Source organism: Grampus griseus (genome assembly GCF_964374135.1).
Source record: "Grampus griseus genome assembly, chromosome: 5".
In the NCBI taxonomy this organism is placed as follows: Eukaryota; Metazoa; Chordata; class Mammalia; order Artiodactyla; family Delphinidae; genus Grampus; species Grampus griseus.
In genome coordinates, this window is record NC_138998.1 from 49027725 (window position 1) to 49049647 (window position 21923).

Genomic DNA, 21923 nt, shown 5'->3' on the forward strand with positions numbered 1-21923 from the left:
CTCTGGTCTCACGGATCCCTTTTCTCAAGTGATCACAGCTCCTTTCAGCTTCTCATCTTCCTTGAATCTCTACCCAAATACCAATGTCATTGAACTTTATAAAAAGTAGCAGAAGTCATGTCTAACTCTTCTGAGTTGAAATTTGAAAGACGAATAGCTGTTAATCACAGAGTTAGGGGCTTCCCTGGTGGCGCAGTGGTTAAGAATACACCTGCCAATGCAGGGGACACTGGTTCGAGCCCTGGTCTGGGAAGATCCCACATGCCGCGGAACAACTAAGTCCGTGCATCACAACTACTGAGCCTGCGCTCTAGAGCCCGTGAGCCACAACTACTGAACCTGCATGCCACAACTTCTGAAGCCCGTGGGCCTAGAGCCCGTGCACCGTAACGAAGAGTAGCCCCCGCTCGCCGCAACTAGAGAAAGCCCACGCGCACCAACGAAGACCCAACGCAGCCAATAAATAAATAAATAAATGTATTTTAAAAAAATCACAGAGTTGATGGAGCAAAGATGGGGGTGGGGGGTTCCCAAGAAGAAGAAGCCACAGCCTACATTCTTCCATCTTTCAGCTGGACTGTAGCTCTTGTGTCCCACCACTGTGTCCAGGGCCATGGCATTGCTCCTATCTCCTAGTGGGTGTTTAATAAATGAACAAGAGGTCTAAATCAACTAGCAACTAGCAACCACGGTCTGTTACAGTTTCTTAGAATGCAGACCACACACATCTGAATTATGAGAGGGTCACAGAGGTACAGATCTGTGGGCCCCCGGCTTAACTACTGAACTAGAACCTACAAATGAAAATCCCTCTAATAGGTCTCATGCATTCCTATGGACTGAGCTGGAGCAGTGAACTTCAAACTTCTGGTCCTGGTACCCTGTAAGAAATACATTCTACAATTCTAAGTTGTGACCAAATACACACATATACAATACAGTACATGCACAGTAATATTTGTCTACTCCATTCTAATAAATTCTTTTCCAAAGCTGGCTGTAACCCACTGAAGTGACTCCACAGCTCATTACAGTTTGAAAATCACTGGGTTAGTGTGTAGAGAGGGAGTGGTGACTGCTGATATCGTAAAGAAGTGAGGAATGGTCAGATCATAGAAGGCCTTCCTAAATTAAAGAGTTTGGCCTTGGGTTGTAAGGCATGAGAAATCATTTCATTGAGAACTAGATATGAGAAAAAACAAAACCTAGGTCCTGTCTTTGTAGAGATTACAGTCTCCTCTGGGGGAGGGATGGGAAGACAGATTATCTGTCAACTGTAGAGACTGGAGGAGAAGTCAGGCAGAGGGACCAGCACAGGGACTAGGCGTGGCCTGAAACATTTTGAAAGTCGTTCAGTACGGAACGGTTTCAGACAGGAATACAGTAGTCCCCACTTCTCCACAGTTTCAGTTTCTGTGGTTTCAGTTACCTGCAGTCTACCATGGTCTGAAAATATCAAATGGAACATTCCAGAAATAAACAATTCATAAGTTTTCAATTCTGCACCCTCTGAGTAGCATGATGAAATCTCGCCGTCCTGCTTCATCTTGCTGAGGCCTGAATCATCCCTTTGTCCAGTGTATCTGCCCCTTAGTCACGTGGTAGCCACCTCTTTATCAAATCAACTGTCACATTATCACAGTGTTTGTGTTCAAGTTACCCTTTCTACTTAATAATAGCCCCACAATGCAAGATTAGTCATGGTGGTCATTCACATCTGCCAAAGAGAAGCCATAAAGTGCTTCCTTTAAGTGAGAAGGTGAAAGTCCTCAACTTAATAAGGAAAGAAAGCAAATTGTATGCAGAGGTTGCTAAGATCTATGGTAAGAACAAATCCTCTACCTGTGAAACTGTAAAGAAGGAAAAAGAAATTCATACTAGTTTTGCTGTTGCACCTCAGACTGCAAAAGTTATGGCCACAGTGTGTGATAAGTGCTTAGTTGAGATAGAAAAGGCATTAAATTTCTACAACAAGATATTTTGAGAGAGAGACCGCATTCACATAATTTTTGTTTCAGTATATTGTTAGAATTGTTCTATTTTATTATGATTTTTATGTTTTCTTTCTTTAAATATTTATTTATTTATTTTTAGCTGCGTTGGGTCTTTGTTGTTGCACGCAGGCTTTCTTTAGTTGCAGCGAGCAGGGGCTACTCTTCATAGCGGTGCACGGGTTTCTCATTGAGGTGGCTTCTCTTGTTGCGGAGCATGGGCTCTAGGCTCGTGGGCTTCAGTAGTTGTGGCATGTGGGCTCAGCAGTTGTGGCTCGTGGCCTTAGTTGCTCTGCGGCATGTGGGATCTTCCCAGACCAGGGCTCGAACCCGTGTCCTCTGCATTGGCAAGCAGATTCTTAACCACTGTGTCACCAGGGAAGTCCCCAGGTGCCTTCTTAAAAACGGTTACAACCGCAAGCTACACCTTCAAAACAAACATGTTGTGGCCAACACGAACCCCTGGCAGAGGCCTTCCAGTACCCCTTCTGCAGGTTCAACCCATTATGTTCAAAATATAGATGATTCTTTTTTTTTCTTGAAGTATAGTTAATTAAAGATGTTGTGTTAGTTTCAAGTGTACAGCAAAGTGATTCAGTTACACACACACATATATATGCTTATTTAAAAATTAACGGCAGCAGCTACCTTTTTTTCTTTTTTTTGGAAGATTTTTAATCACAGTTTCAATTTCATTACTTGTGATTGGTCTGTTCATATTTTCTATTTCTTCCTGGTTCAGTCTTGGAAGGTCATACCTTTCTAAGAATTTGTCCATTTCTTCCAGTTTGTCCATTTCATCGGCATAGAGTTGCTTGTAGTAGTCTTTTAGGATGCTTTGTATTTCTGCAGTGTCTGTTGTGACTTCTCCTTTTTCGTTTCTAATTTTATTGATTTAAGTCCTCTCCCTCTTTTTCTTGATGAGTCTGGCTAAAGGTTTATCAATTTTTTATTTTTTTATTTTTTATTTTCTTGCGGTACACGGGCCTCTCACTGTTGTGGCGTCTCCCGTTGCGGAGCACAGGCTCCGGACACGCAGGCTCAGCAGCCATGGCTCACGGCCCAGCCGCCCTGCAGCATGTGGCATCTTCCTGGACCGGGGCACGAACCCATGTCCCCTGCATCGGCAGGCGGACTCTCAACCACTGCACCATCAGGGAAGTCCTATCAATTTTGTTTATCCTCTCAAAGAACCAGCTTTTAGTTTTATTGATCTTTGCTATTGTTTTCTTTGTTTCTATTTCATTTATTTCTGCTCTGATCTTTATGATTTCTTTCCTGCTACTAACTTTGGGTTTTGTTTGTTCTTCTTTCTCTAGTTCTTTTAGGTGTAAGGTTAGATTGTTTATTTGAGATTTTTGTTGTTTCTTGAGGTAGGATTGTATTGCTATAAACTTCCCTCTTAGAACTGATTTTGCTGCATCCCATAACATTTGGATTGTCGTGTTTTCATTGTAATTTGTCTCTAGGTATTTTTGGATTTCCTCTTTGATTTCTTCAGTGATCTCTTGGTTATTTAGTAACGTATTGTTTAGCCTCCATGTGTTTGTGTTTTTTACGGTTTTTTCCCTGTAACTGATTTCTAATCTCATAGCGTTGTGGTTGGAAAAGATGCTTGATATGATTTCAATTTTCTTAAATTTACCGAGGCTTGATTTGTGACCCAAGATGTGATCTGTCCTGGAGAATGTTCCGTGTGCACTTGAGAAGAAAGTGCAATCTGCTGCTTTTGGATGGAATGTTCTATAAATATCAATTAAATCTATCTGGTCTATTGTGTCATTTAAATCTTGTGTTTCCTGATTAATTTTCTGTCTGGATGATCTGTCCATTGGTGTAAGGGAGGTGTTAAAGTTCCCCACTATTATTGTGTTATTGTCGATTTCCTCTTTTATGGCTGTTAGCAGTTGCCTTATGTACTGAGGTGCTCCTATGTTGGGTGCATATATATTTATAATTGTTATATCTTCTTCTTGGACTGATCCCTTGATCATTATGTAGTGTCCTTCCTTGTCTCTTGTAACATTCTTTATTTTAAAGTCTATTTTATCTGCTATGAGTATTGCTATTCCAGCTTTCTTTTGATTTCCATTTGTATGAAATATCTTTTTCCATCCCCTCACTTTCAGTCTGTTTGTGTCCCTAGGTCTGAAGTGCGTCTCTTGTAGACACCATATATATGGGTCTTGTTTTTGTATCCATTCAGCAAACCTGTGTCCTTGGGTTGGAGCATTTAATCCATTCATGGTTAAGGTAATTATCAATATGTATGTTCCTATTACCATTTTCTTAATTGTTATGGGTTTGTTTTTGTAGGTCTTTTTCTTCTCTTGTGTTTCCCACTTAGAAAAGTTCCTTTAGTATTTGTTGTAGAGCTGGTTCGGTGGTGCTGAATTCTCTTAGCTTTTGATTGTCTGTAAAGCTTTTGATTTCTCCATCGAATCTGAATGAGATCCTTGCCGGTAGAGTAATCTTAGTTGTAGGTTCTTCCCTTTCATCATTTTAAATGTATTGTGCCCCTCTCTTCTGGCTTATAGAGTTTCTGCTGAGAAATCAGCTGTTAACCTTATGAGAGTTCCCTTGTATGTTATTTGTCCTTTTTCCCTTGCTGCTTTCAATAATTTTTCTTTGTCTTTAATTTTTGTCACTTTGATTACTATGTGTCTCAGTGTGTTTCTCCTTGGATTTACCCTGCCTGGGACTGTCTGAGCTTCCTGGACTTGGGTGTCTATTTTCTTTCCCATGTTAGGGAACTTTTCAACTATAATCTTTTCAAATATTTTCTTGGGTCCTTTCTCTATCTCTTCTCCTTCTGTGACCCCTATATTGCAAATGCTGTTGCGTTTAATGTCGTCCCAGAGGTCTCTTCGGCTCTCTTCATTTCTTTTCATTCTTTTTTTTTATTCTGTTCTATGGCAGTGAATTCCACCATTCTGTCTTCCAGGTCACTTATCCGTTCTTCTGCCTCAGTTATTCTTCTATTGATTCCGTCCAGTGTATTTTTCATTTCAGTAATTGTATTGTTCATCTCTGTTTGTTTGTTCTTTAATTCTTCTAGGTGTTTGTTCTTTAATTCTTCTAGGTCTTTGTTAAACATTTCTTGCATCTTCTTGATCTTTGCCTCCACTCTTTTTCCAGAATGATGTCCTGGGTCATCTTCACTATCATTATTCTGAATTCTTTTTCTGGAAGGTTGCCTATCTCCACTTCATTTAGTTGTTTTTCTGGGGTCTTATATTGTTCCTTCATCTGGTACAAAGTTCTCTGCCTTTTCATTTTGTCTATCTTTCTGTGAATGTGGTCTTCCTTCCACAGGCTGCGAACTATAGTTTTTCTTGCTTCTGCTATCTGCCCTCTGGTGGATGAGGCTATCTAAGAGGCTTGTGCAAGCTTCCTGATGGGAGGGACTGGTGGTGGGTAGAGCTGGATGTTGCTCTGGTGGGCAGAGCCCAGTAAAACTTTAATCCGCTTGCCTGCTGATGGGTGGGGCTGGGTTCCCTCCCTGTTGGTTGTTTGGCCTGAGGCGACCCAGCAATGGAGCCTACCCGGCTCTTTGGTGGGGCTAACAGTGGGCTCTGGGAGGGCTCACGTCAAGGAGTACTTCCCAGAACTTCTGTTGCCAGTGTCCTTGTCCCCACAGTGAGCCACAGCTGCCCCCCGCCTCTACAGGAGACCCTCCAACACCAGCAGATAAGTCTGGTTCAGTCTCCTATGGGGTCACTGCTCCTTCCCCTGGGTCTCGATGCACACACTACCTTGTGTGTTCCCTCCAAGAGTGGAGTCTGTGTTTCCCCCAGTCCTGTCGAAGTCCTGCAATCAAATCCCACTAGCCTTCAAAGTCTGAGTCTCTAGGAATCCCTCCTTCCATTGCCGGACCCCCAGGTTGGGATGCCTGACATGGATCTCAGAACCTTCACTCCAGTGGGTGGACTTCTGTGGTATAAGTGTTCTCCAGTTTGTGAGTCACCCACCCAGAAGTTATGGGATTTGATTTTATTGTGACTTCGCCCCTCCTACTGTCTCATTGCGGCTTCTCCTTTGTCTTTGGATGTGGGGTATTTTTTTGGTGAGTTCCAGCGTCTTCCCGCCGATGACTGTTCAGCAGTTGGTTGCGATTCCAGTGCTCTCGCAAGAGGGAGTGAGCACACGTCCTTCTACTCCACCATCTTGACCCAATCTCTCACTTTGAGCCTATTATGACTTATTGTAGTTAATCTCTTATATGCCTAATGTATAAATTAAACTTGTCATAGGTAGGTGTGTATAGGCAAAAAGATAGTATACATAGGGTTCGGTACTACCTGCTGTTTCAAGCATCCACTGGGGGTCTTGGAATGTATCCCCCATGGATAAGAAAGAACTACTGTAGTTACCCTAGTCCTGGCTCCAAAGTTCTCCTTTCTTTGGAAGGAGAGATAAGTTATCTCGGCCTCATCCACTTTATCTTGAAGAAAATTATTACAGTAACAATTATAAAGCTCTAGAAGGGATGACATGAAGGTAAGTAGAAAGCAGAAGATAGGACCAGAGTCCCCATCCCTCAAGGTATTGAAGAGAAGGACTTCCTAGAAATACCAGAGTAACCAGACTGGGGAATTTGCCCTCATAGTGTATGGAGCTGGTCCAACTATGAAGTAATGTCTCAGGCATATTACATTTTAACAGCTTTATTGAGGTATAATTCACTCATGTTACCACCATCCAATTTTAGAACATATTCTGTTTCTTCAAAAAGATCCCACATGCCCATTTGCAATCACTCCCCGCTTTCTTCTCCAGCCCTAACCAACCAGTAATCTACTTTTTGTCTCTATAGCTTTACCTTTTCTGGGCATTTCATCTAAATGGAATTATACAGTATATGATCTTTTGTGTCTGGCTTCTTTCACATCTATGTTGTAGCATGAAGCAATACTTCATTCCTTCTTGCTGCTCAAGAGTATTCCATCATCTTCCACCACATTTTGTTTACCTCTTCATCAGTTGCTAGACATTTGGGTCATTCCTACTTTTGGGCTATGATGAATAATGCTGCTATGTACAGTTTTTTTTGCCTGGACATATGTTTTCATTTCTCTTGGGTGGATATTCAGAAGTGGAATTGCTAGGTCATATAATAAATTTATGTTTAACTTTTTCAGGAACAGCCAAACTGTTTTCCAACATGGCTTAACCATTTTACATTCTCACCAGCAACATATGAGCATTCCAGTTTATCCACATTCTCAAGTATATTCTAAAATCCAGATTCACATTTATTACAGCATGAAGCAGAGCCTGAATAAGGTTGGAACTAGCATCTCTGTGAACTGGGGAGTTCCCGTGGCCTTGTAATTTATTCACATTCCAAATTTCACTGAAATTTAGAAAAGAAATGATCAGAGATGTTCTTTTGAAACATGCTTGAAATCATTTAGTATCAAAACACAATACCAAAAAAAATCTATATAGACCTAATCATAGAACATTTGACAAAAATATTTGTCAAAGGGGAGTTATCAAGAACCATGACAAATGAGAATGTGTTTCCCACACTAAACAGAGTTTCCCAGGGGACAAAATCTTAACTGTCAATCCTACAAACTAGCAGAAACTTGCAGAAGGCAGCAATCACAGCCAGGAACCCGAAAGAAAGTCAGGGAACGATTTCTTTAAATCTGATGCAACTTGCATTGTATCAGGTGATGGGCTGCAAAGATGAGACCCTGCTTCCAGCAAAGGAAAGAAACAGACCTGGCCTAAAGGGAACACAGAAGAGTCACAGGAATGCCCCTGCTGCTTTGAAAACCCCAGGTACCTCTTACAAACATACTGTAGTCACAAATTAAAAGAGGGGGTGGGCACCCAGAGGACTGGCAAGAGCTTTGGTTCAGAGACCACAGAGGGACACCAAACACTTTCCACACACACTTTTCCTATCTAGAAAACCACCCCCCCTGTCTGGGGCTTGGATCTCTGTCTCTCTAACATTTTACTTAAAGTGTCATATAAATTTCACTGAATGTGTACGATCTCCTTTCTTCACCTACAGGTTTCCTCCTTTGGAGGCACCCGTTTTGTTCCTAGAGATGAAGACCTAGGAGGACCTATGCTAATTACCCGCTAGCCCTCTTTCTGGTGCAATCAGCTAAGTGGAGGTTTAGGTACCCAGCTGGTCAGGTTCCAGGAGATTTCCCCTGCTAATTTTCAGTCATTCAGGAAAACAAAGGAGTAACTAAGATTGGGTTACCATGATTTTAAAGAAACCCCGTTCCTCCTTCCCTTCCCCCTGCCAAGATGTGTAGACTTCTGTATTTCACACTTTTACATCTGTTCTTCTCCAAAAATAAAAGCTGTTTATATTCAAGAAATGCTGACTACAATACCAGCATGAGTTACATCTTTGAAACACTCACAGAGAGAACATACATATTGTTCCCACCAAAGAGCATGTGCAGTTTCTTCCCAGAGCAGCACCTGGGGATAAAACTGCAGGAGAGCTCAGCAGTGCTTTTATTTATTTGTTTGCATGGAAAGAAAACTGTATTCTCTCTGACGGGTGCTAGAGTTACCAGTTAAAGAAAACAGAAGAGGGGGTGGCCTTTTAGGAACAGCAAACACTTGGCTCTGACCTTATGAAACATAAGACTACCCAGTCTCTGGCCTCTAAGAGAGTCTTAGGGGTTCAAATAGAAAACCACAGCACTCTCAAACTTAAAGGACACTTTCAACCGTGCAAATGGCTGCAAAAAAGCCATTTCAAATTCACAGTTTCCCCAGAACATAAGACACCACCAGTACTAGAAACAAAACTGTCCCAAACTTGGTCCCAGACAGAACACCTTGAAAAATGCAATTAATTCACTCCCCCATCTAAAGAGTAACTAACATTTCTGATTTAAATGCTGTACAATTCCCTGATATTTTAATAATATTAAAACCTCTCCTAAGAAAGTTGGATATGTCCCCCTAATTGTCAATACTGCAAAAAACATAATCATCTTCAACCAGATTTTTTTTTTTTTTTTTTTTTTTTGCGGTACGCGGATCTCTCACTGTTATGGCCTCTCCCGTTGCGGAGCACAGGCTCCGGACGCACAGGCTCAGCGGCCATGGCTCACGGGCCCAGCCGCTCCGCGGCATGTTGGATCCTCCCGGACAGGGGCACGAACCCGTGTCCCCTGCATCGGCCGGCGTACTCTCAACCACTGCGACACCAGGGAAGCCCCAGATATTTTTTATAGCCAGTCTACCGATTATTATCTAACCATATCTTTCTCCTTTAAAAATAGATGTTCCAAGAGGGCTCTTTGAATTCAGTTTTTCAAAAGCATCTTCCCCAGCAGTGAGTATGAAATAAAATGTTGATACATGCTCATTATCAAGTTGTGTACAAAGCTGCCTTAACAACCTTAATCATCATCAACCTTCCCCCCAAAAGAAAGACATGCAATATAAGCAGTGTGTTTATCTAAGACCTGTAGATTAAATAACAACATAGGGCATCTTTGTGGCTAGGTCAGAGATGTTTACGGATTGTTGTTACAAGGAATGTCTGTGGGATTTCTCTGTAAGGAAATCCTCTAACCTGCTGTCTAGATTCCAAACGTCCATTCCATTTTCCAAGCCTCAAGAAATAAACAACCCAAAGATTTCAGACTGCAAACAAAAGAAGGGATGAAAGAGTTTGTGAATACAACTCTTTTTTTCAGCTTCTAGGCAAATGTCAGCACCTTCTGGGGCTTTAAACAGAATCCCTACAGATCCATAGGGAAAAACAGGAAATTAACACCAGAAGGATGCATCTTCTTGATCATGGAGATGGGGCTTTTTCTGGCCCCTGAATAAACTTGCTAATAAAAAAAAAAAATGGCAATGCAAAGAACAGTCCAGGATTATCAGCTGAAATGGTATCAGGTGACACTCGATACCATTTCAAGTATTCCCCTTTCTTACGAACAATTCATACACATAAAATATTAGTGTGAAGTTTTAAAGTCCACATTCTTAAAAGTATGTGCCTTCCACAATTTGAGGCCACAAGCCTTAAGAAAAAGTTGCAGTTACCTTATATAAATGACTATTTCCTACTCTGCAACATTGTCAGGCAATGTGGAAGCTGCTGAAACGAGGATCTCACTTTGAGAACCACTGTTTAGGCAATTAGCCTGTCAAGCAGCTCTTAGAAAATCACAATGCACAGGATCACGTTTACTGAGAATCAACCAGCCGCAGAAGCCTCTTCTATCTACTGGATAAGCCATGCTAGTCCTTGCTCCAAACACTCTCAAAATTGCCAACACAGGACGTACATGCAAGAGGACAATACACAGACACATGCCCAAAACAGCAAGAAATCATTACCATGGTGAGACTAAAGACGTTTCATTTCTCCAGTGCGTTTCTTTATGATGTATCCTACTGCGCAGTTTAATGTATTTTTCTCAGATAGAAATTACTAAACCACAATGCATAGCCGTTCTCCCTCTCACTACCCCACTTCATTTCACTTACTAATGGGAGTTTCATCTGAGGCCAGGGCACAAAATGTGGTGAAGGAGCCCATTTTAAAGCTTATTTATATTATTAATATTTTAGTGTCTGTAAGGACCAAAGCCATGATCAACACTCAGTCCTTAATGGTCAGAAATCAAGCAGAGGCATTGATAAGGTGCAGATATAATCTAAACCTGCCATCAGGCTGAACAAAAGGATGTGCGCAAACAGTCCAACAGACGCCCAAGCTCTAACTCTCCAACTATTGCATAGGTTTTTAAAGCATTAACTTCAAATGCACACTTTTCTCATGACCCTGTTCTGGATTTAAGTGCATTTATATCCAGATTATAATCAGAAAGCGTATTTAATTAGATATTGTTTGCAAGTACTTTGAGATATAAAGTGCTCTACAAATGCTAAATATTATTATTTAAATACAGTTTGCAATTACTGCTTACAACCTATTCCACCCGCCACACTGCTATAATTGGATTACAGGAAGCCCAAAAAAAAAAAAACCACCTAGAAGTAGAAATGATGAAACCATGTGCACGTGAAGCTCAGATTTTTACCCTAGGTATAAATAATTCATAGGCATTTTAAATGAAGGGTTAGGTTGTAAAATCTAGTGAGATCAAGGCAGCTGGCCTCCACAAGACTGAAAACCACAAAGTTATGTTGATTTTATAAGTTTCTTACTTATAAACCAGGTGGAAAGTAGACTGTGGTCAAAAACACAGGGCTCTTTACTCTTCTAGCTGCCAGCTCCGTCTTCCATTTTCTCCATTCTTATCTTTAAATATCTATATCTGTCTGAAAAAAAGCGTAACTCCAGATTTTGATTTTAATAATTATCTGGCAGATAAAAGCTTGAGAATGGCTCCTGTTCTAACATGTCTTCCCATCTTGCTATCTTCTGTGATAATCGCAAACTCAGTGGTCTTCAATTCTTAAAAAATGGAAACCTTTGAGCCTGATTCCACATGCCTTCCAAACACACTTGTTGGATACTTCTCCAAAGAGAAGGGCAGATTAAACATAAACGTACCTTATATACAATGTAAAAGGAAACCACTGCTAATCGCAAAATGGTTCACATTTTATGCTTTCATGTTTTTAGACAAGAAAAAGGACAATTAACATGCTCTAAGCTGATCTTGGTTATTTAAAAAACAAAATCACAAGGGAAGAAATATTTTGGAAATAACACTTAAAACACAACTATGCTCATCAAAGAGATCCTGTGCCCCAAACGAAAGTCTTCTGGGAAATCTGTGAACCCAGCGAGATAATACATCAGATAATTCTGATGTCATGACAAGGTCAAATACTGGCCATGTGAGTTACTATGGGCACTGACTTTAGGGTAGGTCAATCGTAAGTTCGGCCATTTAGAAGTTTCATGACCTTTGGTAGATTAATTGATTTTTCCAAGCCTCATGCATTCATCTGTACACTTACCTCACAGGAAATTGGGAGATAATTTGACAATGTCAAGAACCTTAAAGATCATTTATAACTTTCACTGTAAATTACACTTCTAAGAAGTTATTCAAAGGAAACAGAGATGTATACAAAGACTTATGTATAAGGATAAATAATGTATAATGTATAAAAATAATGTGTACAAAGACTTATATATAAGGATGTTTGATTATCAAAGCACCATCTGCATGAGTTGAAAAGGTGGAAATAGCCAAAAGTTTCATCAGTAGGAATTGGTTAAATATATTATGATGCATTCCCACAGTAAAATGCTAAGTGGTCCTTAAAACATATGATTAGAAATTTGAACACTGACTGAATGAAGAAATTAAAAATTACATTTCTTAGGCATGATTATGGTCTTGCGGTTATGTGATTTTTAAGTTTATCTTTTAGAAATACTGAAATATTTACAAGTGAAAAGATATGATGCTTCACAATAATATGGGAGAGGAAGAGGATGGGGGTGTAGATAAAATAAGATTGGGTACAAGTGGAAAATTGTTCATCTGGGGGCTCATTACACTACTCTACTTTTTAAAATAACTTTATTTAGATTTAATTGACATTCCATAAATTCACCCTTTTGAAGTATACAAGTGATTTTTAGTAAATGCACGGAGTTGAGCGAGCATCACCACGACCAGGACACGAGCAGTCTCTTCCTACACCCCGTCTCCTCCAGCTCCAGCAACCCCTAATCTACTTTCTGTCTCTATGGATTTGCCCATTCTGGACATTTCATATAAATGGAATTATATAACATGGGGCCTTTTGTGTCTGGCTTCTTTCACTTAGCATAATGTTCATCCATGGTATCGCGTGTATCAACACTTCCTTTCGTTACTGAATAATACGCCGTCTTAAGAATATAATGCATTTTGTTCATTCATTCATCAACTCATGGATGTTTAGGTTGTTTCCCCTCTTTGGCTATTATGAATAATGCTACTAAAAATATTGGTGTACAAGTTTTTGTGTGGATGTATGTTTTCAATTCTCTTTGGTATATACCTAGGACTGGAATTGCTGGGGCACATGGTAACACTTTGAGGAGCTGCCGACCTGTTTTCCTAAGTGGCTGCACCATTTTACATTCCCACCAGCAATGTAAGAGCATTCCAGCAATCCATCTACTTTTACGTAAGTTTTAAGCTCCCCATGATAAAGAATTTTTTTAAATTTTGCCATAGAAAAACATTAATAGTATGGAAAATGGCTGATTATTAAGTTTTAAAAAAAAAGGTTGTAGATAATATATACAACATAATTTTTTTAAACTATCCATTTAGCTATGTGTAGAAAAAACTACTAAGCCATATACCAAAATATATATGTGGTTACCATTGGGAATCATGAATTCTTTTTCTTTTTTCTCCATTTTCCAAGTTTTCTGCAATGATCATGCATTGCTTTTATAATGAGAACAACAAAAAGCTTTTTTTAATTTAAACATACTTTTAACAATCCAGCAGTCTTTGCTCCCGTTCCCAACCTACATTTTCCAGACCCTGGAGCCCCAGAGGTCATCCTGGTGGGATTCCTAAGAAAATCAAAAATACGCATTGCCAGGCTTCCCTGGTGGCACAGTGGTTGAGAGTCTGCCTGCCAATGCAGGGGACACAAGTTCGAGCCTTGGTCTGGGAAGATCCCACATGCCGCGGAGCAACTGGGCCCGTGAGCCACAACTACTGAGCCTGCCTGTGCTCCGCAGCAGGAGAGGCCGCAATAGTGAGAGGCCCGCGCACCGCGATGAAGAGTGGCCCCCCGCTCGCCGCAACTAGAGAAAGCCCTCGCACAGAAATGAAGACCCAACACAGCCAAATAAATAAATAAATTTTTTTTTTTTTAAATACACATTGCCTTCATGAAGCTTGCTGTGTAGTAGTAAATATAAGCCAAGACAGAAAGTTCTGAGGTCTAAAAAAAAAGTTATGAGATCAGTTCGGAGAGGATTTACAAGTGAGAGGGCTAATTTCTATCTGAAAGGATCAGGGCAAATTTGGTGGAAAAGGTGGCATTGCAATGCTGAGTGCTGGGGTAGTAGGTACAGAAAAAGAGAATAAGGTAGGTCACCCCCTAAAGAGCATCCATGGGGAGAAGGAAGCTGTTCCCTATGGCAAGTGAGAAGGAATGTCGTTAACTGCAGGGCATGGGGCGGGGCCCAGCTGAATTTTAACTGGTCTTGAAGTAAAGAGTTTAGTCTTTGTTCTGTAGACTGTGGGAGTCGGGGAAGGCCGTGAATTAAAAATACCCAGACTGGGCTTCCCTGGTGGCGCAGTGGTTGAGAATCTGCCTGTCGATGCAGGGGACACGGGTTCGAGCCCTGGACTGGGAAGATCCCACATGCCGCGGAGCAACTGGGCCCGTGAGCCACAACTACTGAGCCTGCCTGTGCTCCGCAGCAGGAGAGGCCACGATAGTGAGAGGCCCGCGCACCGCGATGAAGAGTGGCCCCCGCTTGCCACAGCTAGAGAAAGCCCTCGCAAAGAAACGAAGACCCAACACAGCCAAAAATTAATTAATTAATTTTTTAAAAAATAAAATAAATACCCAGACTGAAACTGTGCTTTAGGAAGACTAACGTGGCTGCAATGCACAAGGGAAACTGGCCAGGAGAAGGCTGGAGGCAAGGGGACCCAGGCAATAGATATTAAGGAAAGATGTTTAAGGTTGGGGTAAAACAAAATGTGTTTTGAGAATTTCCAGGCACCCCCTTGAGATAAGTAGAGGCAGCCTGGGCATGTAAAAAAAGTGGATAGAGAATCAGCTTTCTCTAGAGGGAAATCAGCTTCCAACCAGAATGGAAGAAATTATAAGCAGAATTCATCCAACATTTTCTATTTAAGTCCTCCCTCTCTCTCCGCTAGGAACCTCATATTTCTATGTGCAGAATAACATTTCTTACAAAACTATCACCCAGATTTTCTTGGAATTCTCAGCACGCTGCTAGTTCAGGCCCTCTTCTCACAGAGCTACTCCCCCCCCCACAGAAATGGAAGAACCAACTGAACATGAAATCATCTTTCAGACACAAGTTATCCCAAATTCTATGAGAAACGCAGACTCAGACTGATTCTGCTCAGCTGGTCAGGGCTGCCATGACTTGATCACAGTAGCTCAAAGCTGGGTGGGCTTTAGAACCACTATCACTGAAAGAAGGAATGGCGTAGAACAAGAAGGGCACGGAAGATTAATTCCAGGACAGACAGAGACACAGAAAGAAGAAAGGGCCAACCAGCAAGACTCAAAGTTACGAGATTTCAAAGAGCCTTACTGATAAGGGGGGAAAATATGATATACCCATAAAAGAAAAGTGTTGGGTATTCTTTCATCAACAAAATATTCCATGACCTCCTAAGTCAATAATTTGGCAAACAGCAAACCATGACTTATATTAGCTTTTGTACAAAGATTACTCCAGTTAATAATGAACACTGAAAATGATTACACATATTTCTCTGATGTTCTGATAACTACCACTACACCCTATTTTATTATGAGGCAACGTCATGGCAAAGAAAACACCTGTTTAATATCTCTAAAAAACAGCACATATATCTAATTAAAAAACTTATGCTATTATCATTTTAACATACCGTTATCTTAGCAATTCATGCAACGTTAGTAAATTCTCATTTAAGACCAAATTTAATTAATTGCTCTGGGGTAATGAATTACTAATGTTGCAAGATTGCTTGAAGCCCATGAGACCTCTCACCAGAAGGTTTTAAATACTGGACTAGTAGTGTATCATTTCAGGCATCCACTCCCTGTCCCACCTCACACACACACAAACTTTGAAAAGGCACAGGCACAATATATGTGTTTTTATTTGCATAATGGTTAATCCATAAAGAGGAGAAAAAGTCTTTAAAAAAAGAAAAGAAAAAGTTTTTAATGAATAATGCTGATACTTGATACTGGTTTAGAAATATGCTAATCTCCAAAAAGTTTCTGGGCTGAACTCACCTCGAGCAAAGGTCAACCCAGGCCATCAGAGGGTCAGACAGAGACCATGAAAGGTCAACATAAGGCCATACTGATACATTCAAAGGAAAAAGTACTATTAAAAAGATGCACGACCTTCTGATATCTTTTTCTCAGGATCATTTTCTGTTACACACAATCATTGGGATCAAATGTTGGTGGAATCAAGTTTCCCATAAAATTCTATTTAATCATGGAATAGCATATCTGTGTAGTGCTTTACAGTTTTCAAAGCACTGCCATAAATGCTTATTGATTTTTGAAACCTGTGTATGAGGAAGGCAAGCAGTTGTGATCATTCCCATTTTTGAGTTAATTACGGACAAAGGACTGATCCAAAGTCACAGGATTAATAAGACATGGACACAGAACCCAGGGCTCAGTCCACTCCATTAACTCATTCATTTATTCAACTAACTGGGACCATGGACTCAGAGATGAACGAGACCTAGCCTCTGGCCCCAAGGAGCCCACAGTTTAGTGAGCAAGTAGAAAGAAAACCCCATACCATTTATAATACAAACGTAAAAAGCATAGCAGGAAGAATACATGCAAGTCTTCCAGATGAGGTCAATTCTTAAACCTAGGTTTCAATGGAGAAAAAAAATATCTAGGCCCAGCAGGGAGTGAGGGGTAGAGGGAGAAAGACAAGCAGAGGTCATCCAATTCTGTTCAAACAGAAAAGTGAGTGTGAGTCCTGGCAGAAACTTAAGAGTATGAAGTCAGCAGCGGCCAATCTTGGCCTTGATTGCCTTACTCTGTGGGCCCAGCCACGGTGCTCAGATTCAGATGTATGCTAATCTCCAAAAAGCTTTCTGGGCTGACCTCACCTCCTATGCAATAAAGCATACTGGTGGCACATTTCATTTCTTTTAATACTGTCATATCTTGAAGGAAGCATGACTCAAGCCCTGCATCTGAATGAGTAGATTGTTTTCTATAGCCTATGTATGTACACACACATTTCATACACCCACATGGATAGTTTATATCCGTAAAACTATGTAGAATATAAGTATCCACACAGATTATAGAAAACATACATAGAACTCTATAAACCTTGCATGCAGAGACATCTGAATAACGTGTATGTCTAGACCAACCCCTTGAGATATGTTTAGATGGAAGAGGGTTACAGAGAGAGAGGTTACCATGCAGGACAACCATCTGTCCTAGATGATTCAGACAGTCATTTGCCTGCAGAGGAGGAATTGAAGGGGTTGGACAAGATGAATTCCAAAGATACTTTAAAGCTCCATGGTTTAATGTTTTATGAGATTACCTGCATGAAGCAGTTTCTCTATTTTTGATAAATAGAATTCCATGACCCTGGTGAAATAATTCCTCTCAGCCATTTTTTTTGTGCTCAGGCAGAAAATGTATTACTGATATCTGATTTAGCCACAGACAATGTGACTTAGAGCACTGAATGAGAAGTCAGGAAACCTATATCCTCTCCCCAAACCACCCTTCTCCCCTCCCCTACTCACCCCACCTCCAAGCAGGGAGAGAGGGCTGTGTGACCTTGGGCAATAGACTTGACCTCTCTGGGCTACAGCTTCCCAGGTATTAAATGAAAGGAGTGGCTAAGTGTTCAACAATTCTCTTCCAGCTCTAAATCTATGAAATCATTCCTCTCCCTCAAGACTTAGTTCTCCACAGCTCTAAAAATCAGGACTAATAAAACTGGATTCAGATCACCTCTTTTCTAACCATCCTCTCTTTTCTTACTTTTTAAAACCATCCAAATCTTGCATAATTTAAGTGATCAGTGCTTCCCTGGTTGCTCTGGTTTAAATTATGCATTGTTGCTATTTGGGGAAAATTTAGACTGGGTCCAGTCTGGGATCACTGGCTGAGAACAATAAGCCCCCAAAGTGAGAAAGGATAAAGGCCTCTCCAGACAGGATCTGCTTTTAATGCATTGAGCACAGAGTTTACAAAAAGGGCATTGATTGTGTAAAGAGCCACCAAAACAGCAAGGGACTGGTAAGGCTGCAGTAAATTCTCCTAGATGCCACTGACCTTGGCTGCATTTCAGGGGTCAGGCATTCCCCAGGAAGTTCTCAGCAGGCAGGCTTTCCTGAGGATTTAGGAACAAATGAGACCTCTCATCTACATGAGCCCATCTCTCTTAATCTGGGAAAAAAGAAAAAGATCATCTGCCCTCTGATTTGTGGAGATGACCTCTGTGGCCTTTGGACTCAGCTCCAGGCCTGCACAACTCACCCACCACAAGACTGGTCGCAGACCCCTGACCTCTGGGAGGCAATTGTCCCCACATCTGCACTTAAGTCCTCCTGCTAGCAGTTCCCCATCTCCTGGGCTAGCTGGAAGCTGTATCCCTCCCTCTTTCCACACCTCCTGCAGGCAGAAATACAGTGGCAAAGCACTAAAACCCAAGCCACAAAGAGCAATTTCAGTGAATTGTGCAAAGATATCTTTTCAAAATACTGATCTCCCAAGCGCAGATCTCCCAGGTGTGAATTGAACTCCAGGTCGGCCGAGGAGCCCTTGTGGTTGCTCATAAGCTTGCAAGCTCTGGGTATCTCTGAAAACCTTCCCCAGGAAAAAGCCCACAAGGGACACCTCCAGACCAAGCCCAACTACAATCGTATAAGAGCGCTATCCATTAGAGAAGCAACGTTGAGATTCCGGCTCAGGGAAATCGCAAGACTTGCCCATTGTTCAGACTCCCATCCCCCCGCCCCGTCCTCCTCCCCAGCTTTGCCACTTTTCTCTACCCTGAAGTCTGGGCCATCCATCCACCTGATTAACCCGCTGGCAGAAACTCCCAGCGCAGAAAGTAGGGCAAATGAACACACACAGTCAGTAAAGCAGGAAGCCACAGACTTGGCCAAAGCACCCACCCCGTTACCAACCTCCACCCCCAGCGGCCCAGGGGGCAGCGGGTTCTGAATGTGGCCTTTCGGCGCCAGGGAAATAGCTTACTGTAATAACGCATGAATGAGCTTTTGCTACCCAACTATCAAAAAAAGCCATTTCAAATGGCATCTCTGCTCCTTCTCAGCCCCTTGGCTGTCTCCCAGAAACCTCACCTCTGAGATGGAAGGATTAAGGAGAAGGGGAGGGGGAGTTGAAAAGAGGAGGGTAGGTCAGGAGAGAGAGGATTAACGAGACTAAAGAAAAAGTACCACTTTGACCATAAAGGTAGTTCTTTAAAATAACAGTGAAGAAGGCAATGTCAAGGCAAGTACTGAAGATTCAGGTATACAACCCCAAGATTTAGCATCTAACAATGTATTCTTCAGGAGGGCGTGGGAACTTCCAAGCTTCACCTATCCTGCCTGTCTCTGTGTTGATAGCCACCATCAGTTCGGTCTCACCGACCCTCCCTGCCTCATGTATATACAATCGCTTTTTTTAAAAAATTTATTTTTAGTTCAAGAGAGGAAAAAGCCGTGCTAAGATTGGTAGCCCATCCTTCTCAGACCCCCGCTGCTGCTGCCACCCACACCCCTCCCCCCCTTCCAGGCAGGCAGCATCTAATTAACATCTCAAGAAAGCTCTGCCCCCTTCCCCGAAGGAGTGTGTTGGGCTTGGGGGGTGGGGAGGCGTCGAGGCTGCACTAGGATTCCTGGTATTCCGATCTCAAAACAACAGCAAAATGGATTCTATATCAGTGATGTCTTAGTCAATACAATGAAACGGCGTCTGAGGCAATTCACGTGAGGGTAAATGCAAACCAGGGGGTCTGGAGCGGGGTGGAGGTAGGTGCTTTACAAAGGACTAGCCACAGACACAGAGAACACACACACACACACACACACACACACACACACACACACTCACACTCCCAGGAGTTCCGGTCTGATTGGGGAAAAGCAGAGAACACATCCCTTTCACCTGCTTAAGTTCAGCCATAAAACTGAAATGTCACAGCCACAAAGTCAGAAAGCACAGGCAGGGCTGAGTTAAAACGATAAATAAAGGTGAGCGGCAGACCTGCGTTTACGAGAGCGCTGAGAGGGAGTCGGGGCGCCGACGGCAGAAAAGGGGGGGAAGGGGAGGCAGTTGCCAGCTACAAGACCAGCATAGCAATAACTGCCCCCTTGGAGCGGCAGGTTCGGCGTCGCGGGGACAGCCAGGCTCACAATGTCATCTAGCAGGTAGCTGGAAAACGTGAGGGACCAGTGCCTTTATTCGCGCTGTTGTTATTCTTTTTGCAGAAAGGGACAGTGGGGTCTAGAGCCTTGGCACTAGACGACTGCCCGGGGCTTGTGTACATACACACGCACGCACACACACACGAGCCTTTCATTTTAATGCTCTTACACCGGTCTACGATGAAACTGGCATAAGCTCCACGAGTTCTCAGGGGAGCTTTGGCTGCCACCAAAGGAGGACACGTACCGCACAGCCCCTGCTGTGGGTGCTTAGCCAAGAGCACCTCAGCAACCCCCGAATCTAAACGAGAATCCAGGTTCCCTCGCGTCGCATTCGCCCGCCTCTGCCTACCAGCCCGAGCCCCAGTTCCACGCACCAAGCCCATTCACCCTGACCCAAAACACTGGAAAGAAATCAGAAAACATGTTCCACTCACCCTCAAAGCCGAGAGATCGATTTCATCCAGGCTGCGAGCCGGAGAGTCGCTCGCCATGTCGACTTCTTCGCGGGAGAAATGGACCAAAACCACCCCGAAGATTCCCCGTTGAAAATTCCACCTCGGTCTATTTCACTCGCGTCCTCATGCGGGTGTCGCGCCAGAGGCCCGGGGCCCAGCCTCCCCCGCCCACCCCGGCCCCACAGCGCCTGATCGCGATCCTCAGCGCGTCAGTCCGCCGGCTCCGGGAGCCCAGCCTGCGCGGATCTCCAAGCCCGGAGTCGCGGTGCGTGTGGGCTGTGCGCCCTGAGCAGCTAAGGGCGCTGGGGCTGCGTGGGTGTATTTAAATGGGACATGCTTTGCTTGTGCGTGGATGGCGGCTGCATTGGCTGTTATAATGAGACACATCAACTCCTCCACTCAGCTGGGGGGGTGGGGGTGGAGAACCACACAGAACTGTCTATCACCGCTTCCTGGGAGGAGTAAAGGGGGCGGGGGGGGAAGAGGCGGAGGAGGCGTGGTCTCCTACTGGGGAGAGGCCGCGCTTCCTGACCCGGTCCCTCTGCACCAACGTGGGTGGGGGAGGGGCGCGCAACCTTTCAGCCCAGGTTTTGCGGGCTAATCGGTCTGGATCTAAAGAGCTGTTCCTGAACCCTGCCGTGCTTATCGTAGGGACAAGGGGACTTTATTTTTGTGTGTCCAATTCTTGCGCTGCAGCAAAATGGCCCTTCAGTCGCATTTTGAGGGGTTTTCGGCAGGGTTCAAATGCTCCAACGTTGAAAAAAAATCCGGAGGGAAAAAGAAAAAGAGCGACGCCCTCCCTCCCCCATTAATTATTTGTGGGGCTGGAGTAGCGCGGGCTGCTGCAACCGGTGCATATAAGGACTTGTGTGCAAGGAAGGGGGTCCGCCTCCAGCCGCGGAACGAATGGGGGAGAAGCGCACTCGCGCCGGGCGCCCAGATCCCCGCTTCGGCAATTTGCAGCTGCCGCTGAGTCGGGTCCTCCTGCGGCCCCCGGGACCCCGCCTGGCAGTTATCGAGGGCCGGTCACTCGCCGCCTCCGGGCTGGGAAGGTTTGCGAAAAGCGGGAAAGCTGGGAGCTCTGAGCTCCCTCTTGGCCTCGCCACACCCAGGACCTACCCGTACCGCAATTCCCCCACGGAAACGACCGAACTGAAACGAGGATTGTTCTCTGGGTGCAATGGCTTGAATGCTTCAGGTAATTCGGAAGGCAATACTGGATAAGGCAGCACACGCCGCCTCAAGACACTGCATCGTCCTTTCCGGCAGTGTTTCTGCTGCTGACCTACCCAGATTGATAGAGAAAGTTTGGCTGGCGGATAAGATGCAACCCAGAAGATGTACGGCGTGAGAGCGATTTCACTCCACCCGTATTCTCATTTATAGGCTGTACG

At 43.3% G+C, this 21923-nt stretch overlaps 1 protein-coding gene across 7 annotated transcripts in view; it reads right to left on the minus strand.

Annotated features, from left to right (window-relative positions):
- Positions 1–20882, minus strand: part of TNIK (TRAF2 and NCK interacting kinase) — a 412271-nt gene extending 391389 nt beyond the window's left edge. For all 7 annotated transcript variants that reach the window (XM_082655678.1, XM_082655677.1, XM_082655674.1 and 4 more), the window contains exon 1: positions 20509–20882. In XM_082655678.1, the coding sequence (XP_082511804.1) occupies positions 20509–20565 (57 nt within the window). In that variant the 5' untranslated portion in view covers positions 20566–20882. The remainder of the gene's footprint in view (positions 1–20508) is intronic.
- Between the last annotated feature and the right edge of the window lie 1041 nt (positions 20883–21923).